At 41.5% G+C, this 8,195-nt stretch overlaps 1 protein-coding gene across 11 annotated transcripts in view; it reads left to right on the forward strand.

Moving 5' to 3' along the window:
• dlgap4a (discs, large (Drosophila) homolog-associated protein 4a) overlaps positions 1-7,868 on the forward strand; it is a 70,850-nt gene extending 62,982 nt beyond the window's left edge. For 7 of the 11 annotated variants that reach the window (XM_069526481.1, XM_069526484.1, XM_069526487.1 and 4 more), the window contains 6 exons: positions 1,232-1,653; positions 1,749-1,846; positions 2,648-3,084; positions 4,463-4,554; positions 4,966-5,118; positions 5,461-7,868. In XM_069526481.1, coding sequence (XP_069382582.1) covers positions 1,232-1,653; positions 1,749-1,846; positions 2,648-3,084; positions 4,463-4,554; positions 4,966-5,118; positions 5,461-5,685 — 1,427 coding nt within the window. In that variant the 3' untranslated portion in view covers positions 5,686-7,868. The remainder of the gene's footprint in view (positions 1-1,231; positions 1,654-1,748; positions 1,847-2,647; positions 3,085-4,462; positions 4,555-4,965; positions 5,119-5,460) is intronic. The other 4 variants (XM_069526482.1, XM_020096109.2, XM_069526489.1 and 1 more) reach the window with 1 other exon arrangement.
• The last annotated feature ends 327 nt before the right edge of the window (positions 7,869-8,195 follow it).

Consider the following 8,195-nt stretch of genomic DNA (forward strand, 5'->3'; position numbering starts at 1 on the left):
GACTTCTCTAATTCTAATAGATTGTAACCGTCAAGGTTAAAGCAGTTATTGAGCAACTTTATCTTCCATGTGGAGTCATGTTTCTGGCCTGCTGAAGAACGTACATCCTTTCAGTTCTGATTTTGGTCTCTACCAACTTCTCATCAGAAACCTCTGGCTCTACTCTGTCTGTAGTTTGAGGCTGAGCAGGTAGTATACGGCCTTGCTTTTTCATCTTTCCTGCCGGAAACAGCGGCTTGTTGTGGCTGACAATGTCTCTATGAGAGCAGTACATGTGAACCAAAACAATGAACTTCTGAAAATGAAACTCACTATGATTTTGTAAAACAGAGTGCTGCCAATTTGCCAATACATATTGATCAAATGCAGTCCCTATAAGAACAGATGTTTTACATTCCTGAGTCGCGGTGTTTTCAAACAACCCAGACTGAATTTAATATCTGTTTTGTAGTTCCATATGCCAAATAGTCCCTGCTCCAGGCTTTTCCAGTGGTTCATATTTATCTGGAGTTAAGTAAAACATGAATGAGCTGAGAGCATGTGCTTTAGAGTGAGATCTAGGGAGTGAACGCAAGTGATGAGAGAATAAAGCCGGTGAACAAGATAATTCAAACTTTCTTTGCTAAAAGTTTAATCACTTAGGCGGGAAGATATAAGCTTTAAATATGCAAATCTTCAACTTCAAAGATCGGCATTGAGGAGATTTTGTTCTTCTTTTCTGTCTCTGCATATCTCCATTTCATCCACTGAGACATACCATGCAACAATAAATCTAAAAATATCAAAACAACAGGATGACTGCAATGTCACTCACCTAATCTTCACTGTGTTGTTGTTTGGCTTCAGATGCAGGAGGAACAGGAAAGCACAATAAGTACATTTTAGTTCCCAGTTTATTTCCTCAAACTGTTTGGTTGAAAATTGCTTTGAGCAAGGAATAGAGTTGTCCTGTCATATGTTCCCTAGAGTATAGGGTCTGTGAAGGTGTGGCATGAAAGTAAAGATCCCCAGAGACAGACTGACGTCAATGGAACACAACTTCCAGCAGCTTTACAGGGTAGCAGATGTAGCATTAAGTACATCCTAATGGAGGCAGCAATAAGGGCAAAGTGCAGGTTTGTTTTTCAGATGTTTATCGTTTTATATTTTATGCTTTATCTCGTTCTGAAGTCAGATGAGCCAAAGAGCAGGTTTCTCATGCTAAGTTCTCTTTATCTGCTTCTTCTGCCAGCAGTCAGCAATAGGAGAGCTCCTCCTCCAGTCCCACCCCGCACCACCTCCAAGCCCCTCATCTCAGTGACCCTGCAGAGCAGCACAGAGTCAGCCCAAGACGTATACCTTGACCGAGGCAGTGAGGCCAACAGCCAGTCAGGACGCAGCAATTCTTCTGACAGTCTCTGTAGCCTCCGCACAGGCAGTCTGGCGAAGGGGACCCAGCCTCGACCAGCTGCTGTCCCTGCTGCAACCTCTGCACCCGCTGCAGGCTCTGTACCTCCTGTTCCAGCCCCTCGGGACCTCCCTCCCACTATCACTGTCACCACCGCCACCACTTCCACATCTACCATACCCCAAAATGACACCCTGAGCACTCTTGTCACCTTAGAGCAGCCCCCGACTGCACCCAAGAGGAAACTGTCCTCAATAGGAATTCAGGTAAGAGCTGTCTACTTCTGTAATAGGATACATTCATACTGGCAGAAAGCTAAGGCTTGTATTTGACTGCTTTTCTGACATCAATGATTGTTCAGGTGGATTGCATACTTCCAAATCCAAGAGAGGAACCACTATCACTGATTGCGCCCCTGAAATTTCAGTCAATTGGAGTTCAAGTGGAGAACGGCAGGCCGTAAGTATAATCTCACATTTCACATTAACAGTGAATGAAAAGCCATAAGTGATGATTTGATAGTTTATGTGTAATCCATTCTTCAAAAATATGTTGCAAGGAGGGCAACAGGCGTAAAAATGAAAAACAAAGAAAAAGAAAACTAATATCTCCTGGTGAAAAGAGGCGTCATACACATAGAAGTCACAGGTGAAGATGTCAAGAAAGTTGGTGGTGATAAGGGCTGACGATGGTGTCTGGATGCCGTAAACATGATCTCTGCAGCAGAGTTAATGCGTCACTTCCTGTCTCTGCCTGCCATTTTATATGATATATTGATACCAGAATGTATTATAATATTCAGGCTGGTGTCTGAGTGCACTTTAGTAAGGTCATTCAGCAGCAGCAGTCAGCCTGGCAGCAGGACAGCAGCCCAGCTCCCTGATTGATGCCCTTTTGCTCTTGCTTTGACTGTAGTGAACTGAACAAAGTAAGAAACTGACCATTCTAAAATTTCCAGTACTCTGTAATGCCACTTAATCACATTTGTTTGACAGTCTGTTTCCTTTTCTCCTGCTCATTATCTCTGAAGACAGCAGCCTGCTGAGCTTTCATGTTTTATACCTGGTTTGCCGCTAATTTCCATTTCTCTTGGTGCTTCTTTGAAACACATAATGCTGCTCCATCATCAGCAGCCATGAACGTCGTCAACTAAACCCACTGACCTCAAACTGTTTCAATGGAATATATTTGATGCATCAAATCATTGTCCTATTTATGTAACTGTGTGTCAGGAGCTCATGTGTATTCATGTCTCTGCAGTTTAAGCCGAGAAAGCAGCATGGCCTCCAGACAAAACACAGAGACTGAGCCTCAGGAGCCCCAGGATGCCGCACCCACAGAAAAAAACACAGCCAACTGCACCAACAGTAAAACGGTGAATACCACTGCGCCCAATGGACCGGACAAAGCCATGGAACAGCAGCCCCTTAAACACACCTCAGCCCCACCCAGGATATCCACCTCCCCTCCGCAGAGTCTAGACCCGGCTCTAGACCCCTCCTCATTGCCACCACCAGACCCCAGCTTGGGGTCTGGAAATTGCAGCAACCACGGAGATAATATTCAAACCAGCACACCAGCTTGCCTCCGAGACGGCAACTGGTTTCTGAAGCTCCTGCAGGCAGAAACAGGCCGCATGGAGGGCTGGTGTCAACAGATGGAGCAGGAGACCAAAGACAACAAGATCTCAGAGGAGGGTAAGTGACATAATTACATGACGTAACTATCAAAACATTTAGGTCCTGATAATACATTTGCATAAAATACAGGTTCATTGTAAAATACTTTCTTTTATACTTACATAAACAGCATGTGTCTGTGTGCTACATGCAAATCATGTTTGCTGTAACTCAGTTCAGAGCATGGTGGTAATGGACAATAATCTGTAAATGTATCTTGAAGAAACACATGCATTATCCCCCTTTTCAACATTTGGCTAGACTTTGCCTTAGACCATCCTTTAAGTTAGTTTGAACAATAATACAATACTAATGTATAGTATTTTAAAGTCAAATGAAATATGGACATAATGAAATTGTCAAATTAAATGATATTTCCTGTTTTTTTTATAGCTAATTCCCTTTTGTGGGGATCATCGTTCCTGAAACAAGTTCTCCCCAAGCTCAGTTTGAACATGAAGTACAGAGAATGTTAAAATATCCTATGACCTGAAATTGTAATGTGTAGCAATAGTATATGCTAGGAAGCTTTAAGGTGCAGGAAGAGACATATATATATATATATGCACAATATCACTAGATATAATGGATAGCACAGTGGTCTTCTGTCTAGAAGAAGCCATGAATCAAACATAAAAAATTGAGGCACAATATAAAAGTAATAAAGTACAGTAAATAGCCTGTCAGTGAGTGATGTGAAGAATTGAATTGACGTCCCTGTTACTCGAGTTCACAGACAGGGGATTAGGTCAGGTGACTTCCATGTAGACTGTGGACAATGAGGCCAAACGTGATGAACTCAATCCTGCTATTGACTCACAGTATTGCTGCTCGTTAGAGAGGGAGTAAGTCTTGTTTTAGCTTTAATACAGCCACAGCAGAGTCATTTAGCTTCCTCTTCTCCCACAATACCACTCAGGCTTTTAGGCCGATGTATCTCCGCAGTGTCTTAAATATGAATGAGCACAGAGGAGACCAGCAGCCGAGGCTTCGTCACATTATCATTCCTCCTCCTCTCTGTGGACCTGAATTATGAATTTCCATTTACATGCAAATATTAGGCATAAAATAGCTGAATAATGAGCTGTTTGTTGTCCCTTAGATTGAGTTGATAAATTACTTTTAAGGAAATCATTTACTGTCACAGAATATTACATGGTAAATGTTTGCATAAATATTTCATTACTAGACCTTCTGGAATAAATTCTAAGCCGTCACCCCCACTGTCTTGAAATAGCTCCCTAGCCCCTCAGTTACAGTATCTCTCAAGTGCAAAAGGACTGGTGTCTATATCCTACAGCAGTTTGTGACCTCTTTGTGCTTAAATGTTTTTTTTCTATGCTCATTCTTGTCAACCAGTTGATGATTAATAATATTCTCTTCTCTGCTTTGGTAGTGTTGGGGACAATCCGCAGTGCTGTAGGCAGCGCTCAGCTCCTCATGTCACAGAAGTTTGAGCAGTTCAGAGGGCTCTGTAAGGAGAACTTGGTGAGTGGCTCCATTACATCCTATTGAATCTCTAACTATCTCTCTACATGTTTTTTCATTGACCCCAATTGCTTTCATCTTTGTGCTGCCAACATCATTTGTCATTCACACTGATATGCAGGAGTCGTGATTACATTACATTTAGAGAGGAAGCAGAAACAAGAAACCCTTTGATTTATTCTGATAGATGATCGCTCGGCTTACTTGACTCAATTGTCTGCTCTTCCTTCTTGTCATGCATTCTCTATCGCAGGTCTAATATTTCTGGAATGTAAAAATCTTAATAATAATTTGATTAGTGTCAATTGTCTTTTTTCTTCATCCATTTTCTTGAAGAGAAGCTGCCTGGGAAATTTGTGTGTGTTTATGGGGAAGGATGTGACTAATCCTCTCTCTTCTCTCTTTCCCCAGAACGTGAATGCCCACCCACGCCCAACAGCACAGGACCTCGCTGGGTTCTGGGATCTGCTTCAACTCACAATAGAAGACATCAGCATGAAGTTTGACGAGCTCTATCAACTGAAAGCCAACAACTGGCAGCTTCCTGAGAAATTGGAGAAGAAGGTGATGTTTGGTGCCACAGAGCATTCAAGTTATTTCAGTGATAACTTTGATAGAGGTGGAAGAATTATGTTTTATTTAATGTCGACACAAGGGGTCAAAGGGAAAATCGGCATCTGAATAGTTTCTGCCAAGTTGTAATTATTATACAAAACAACCTGTGAAAAATATTTTGTTAATTAATCAAAAATTTAAATGATTGTTGCATCGGTTAACTAGAGTATTGATGAGTTTATATTCAAGTTAGCTTACAAATAAAAATATATCAACCCCACTGAAGGTTTTGTTTTCAGCTTGTAGAATGCTGCACCTTATCCCTCCTCTTTTCTGACTTGTTTTCTTCAGGATGAAAACAAGCAGCTTCCATCATCTGTGCCAAAGAAGCAGTCAAGGCCCAAGCTGTCAGCGGGCAAGGACAGGAGTGTGGACTCGGCTGTGGACAAGCAGCGACAAGAAGCCAGGAAACGGCTGATGGCAGCAAAGCGTGCGGCGTCAGTACGACAGAACTCCGCCACAGAAAGCGCTGACAGCATCGAAATCTACGTCCCCGAGGCCCAAACCCGCCTCTGAGGGTGAACCAGCACCAATGATCGAGGAATATCATGACTCACTTTAAACATTCATTGACACAAACACACAAACAGATCTGAGACAAACACGCAGACATACAACGGATGCACAGAGGCAATCCCTCATAGCAGAGCAGCTCTTGATGGAAGAAACTTTGGGATCACACGGAAACAATCCATAAAAATACAGATCGGACAGAAATAACATTGACAGATGTTTAATACTATTGTTATTATTGTTATTATTAATGATTATTATCTCCTAAAGTATATCAAGACTGTCTTAAATGTGCAAGGACATCCTGTACTTTGTGAGCTGAAGAAACTTGGTAACCCAGACGTTTACTCTCTTAAAACTCCCTTCACTGCTGAGTCTACCGGCAAGTTGTGGCTGCCTGGTTTACGAGCCGCGCTACCATCCACACACACTCAGGACACACATGCAGGTGTACTCACTGTCCACAGAGTCTTCCTGTTCTCTGTTTGTATTAGGCTGCCCCTCGTTGGGTGTGGTGTGTACGCTTTACTCTGTAAGAATTATAAGATGGCGATAATGTACTCAGAGGTTTAAAAATGCAGAGAACCAGAGGAAGGCAGTAGCATATATATTAAAAATATCACACTACTACAATGTTCATTTTGTAAATGTTGTATACCAGATTATTTGTTAGAAAGAGGTCAGTGTTCAGTACCAAGGTAGTTTTTTATAGATCGAGTACATGTACTGTCATGATATATTAGCACTTGATGCAATCATTCACTCCACCTCTCTCTGTTTTCCTCCTCTTCACAAACACACACTGCACAGTCTGTGTCTGTGAACACCCATTGTTAAAGTCTTACATTTGTTTGTTTTTGTGAAGCGATGCGAGGACCGACTGTCCAGCCAGTGAGCTACAGAGGAATGTATGACATGTATGCATTTACGGCTCATGTTGACTTGATCACTGCACTTTCCATTCACCTCAGATCAAGTTCGCCCTCCTTTTGTTTGCCTGATAATTCTGACACTCACTGCATCCTCGTGTGATGCAGGGGACCAAGACTCACCACTTGATATGGCATTCCCATTCAACCAGACTATGTGTGATTGGGTGGGGGTTTTCTTGCTACTTGAAAGGAAATGGAATAACAAAGCAATAATCAAGATAGAACAAGCAATGCAGTAGGTACCCAGTCTTAAATTATTTAATTAAACTTCTTAGCATGAAGGATGAATGTTTATTTCTTTTCTGAACTCACTGTCCTTGGAGAAAAACCAAATCTCAGGTCTTAAACACTCGCCAGTGAAAACCACTATGAATTGATTATTTATTCTGTAACCTCAAATGAACTGGCTACACGCTCAGAGCCGTTGCCAAATTTTTCTAATCCAGACCTACTCAGTGTTCTCGAGGAAGAAAAGTAAGTTCACCCAAGGTTTGGTTCAGTGAAGCACAGGCGTAATTTGAATGCTCAAATCAGCCGCCTCCTTCACTCTCCTTTCTAGCAGCTTGAACTCCCACCCGTTTGTTGACAATGAATAACTGTGGTACATTTCTAATTTAAATTTTAATGTCATTTGACGCCTTTTGTGACTTTCATCGGAAATGAGGTGAACCCAAATAATGTCTTGACTTCTGTAATTATAAAAGTTAATGGTGCTGCGAGGGTATCGTATCGTGCCAAGACAACAATGATCATCAACATTTCAGTGTCATTTGATACAACCTTTATTTAACGTGATTATTTTATTTAATCTGCTCATGAGTTCAACTGTGTGTGTGTGCATTCTCAGCTAAGTTTGTTTGTGTTTGCATCAGCTCACTCCACATATGCCATGCCAACACGTTGAGCATGGGACCGGTATAGTTTCCATGTTTCTGTTTTCTTTCTCACAAACACAAGTGCCAAAGGAACACGAGTGGAACAAGGCATAGCAATCGTAGGTTGACTCACTAGTTTTTTCATCTTTTTTTAGTAAGAGCTGGCTCTCCCCCTACTGGTCAGTCCTTGCGCGACACTCCAGACATCTTATGCTCCATTTTGAATCCTTAATTTACATCAGACAAAAAATCAAGTTGAGCTGGGAATGCTGACACAATACCAAGTTGTTGATTTTATTATTCTCTTATTTGTATTACATCAACAGTGGACATGTGCATTTCATTGTCCAAAGAAATCATTAAACATCCCTTTGCTACATGTCCTGGTCATCATTCTTGCTGTCGTTTTTATTGCACTCATCCACATTATGACGGTAATATTAACTGCTGAGTTAATATTACACACAAATAAATCATTAGCTTTAGACGTGTTGTCATTAATGTGTAATCTCTAAAAGCATGGCCTTCTTACATATAAAAATACACTTAGATCCTTGCTGGTGAATTTTCAGTACTCCTTTAAATGGGTCTTGCAAATGATCTGAAACTATTCAGTCTGTGTGAGGCATTCAGGGTACGTACTGCACGTAAGAGTTTATGACTGTGATGAATGGTGGAAAGTCCTCTCACTACTTTTTCATATCAT

This window comes from Paralichthys olivaceus, chromosome 6 (genome assembly GCF_024713975.1).
Source record: "Paralichthys olivaceus isolate ysfri-2021 chromosome 6, ASM2471397v2, whole genome shotgun sequence".
NCBI lineage: Eukaryota > Metazoa > Chordata > Actinopteri > Pleuronectiformes > Paralichthyidae > Paralichthys > Paralichthys olivaceus.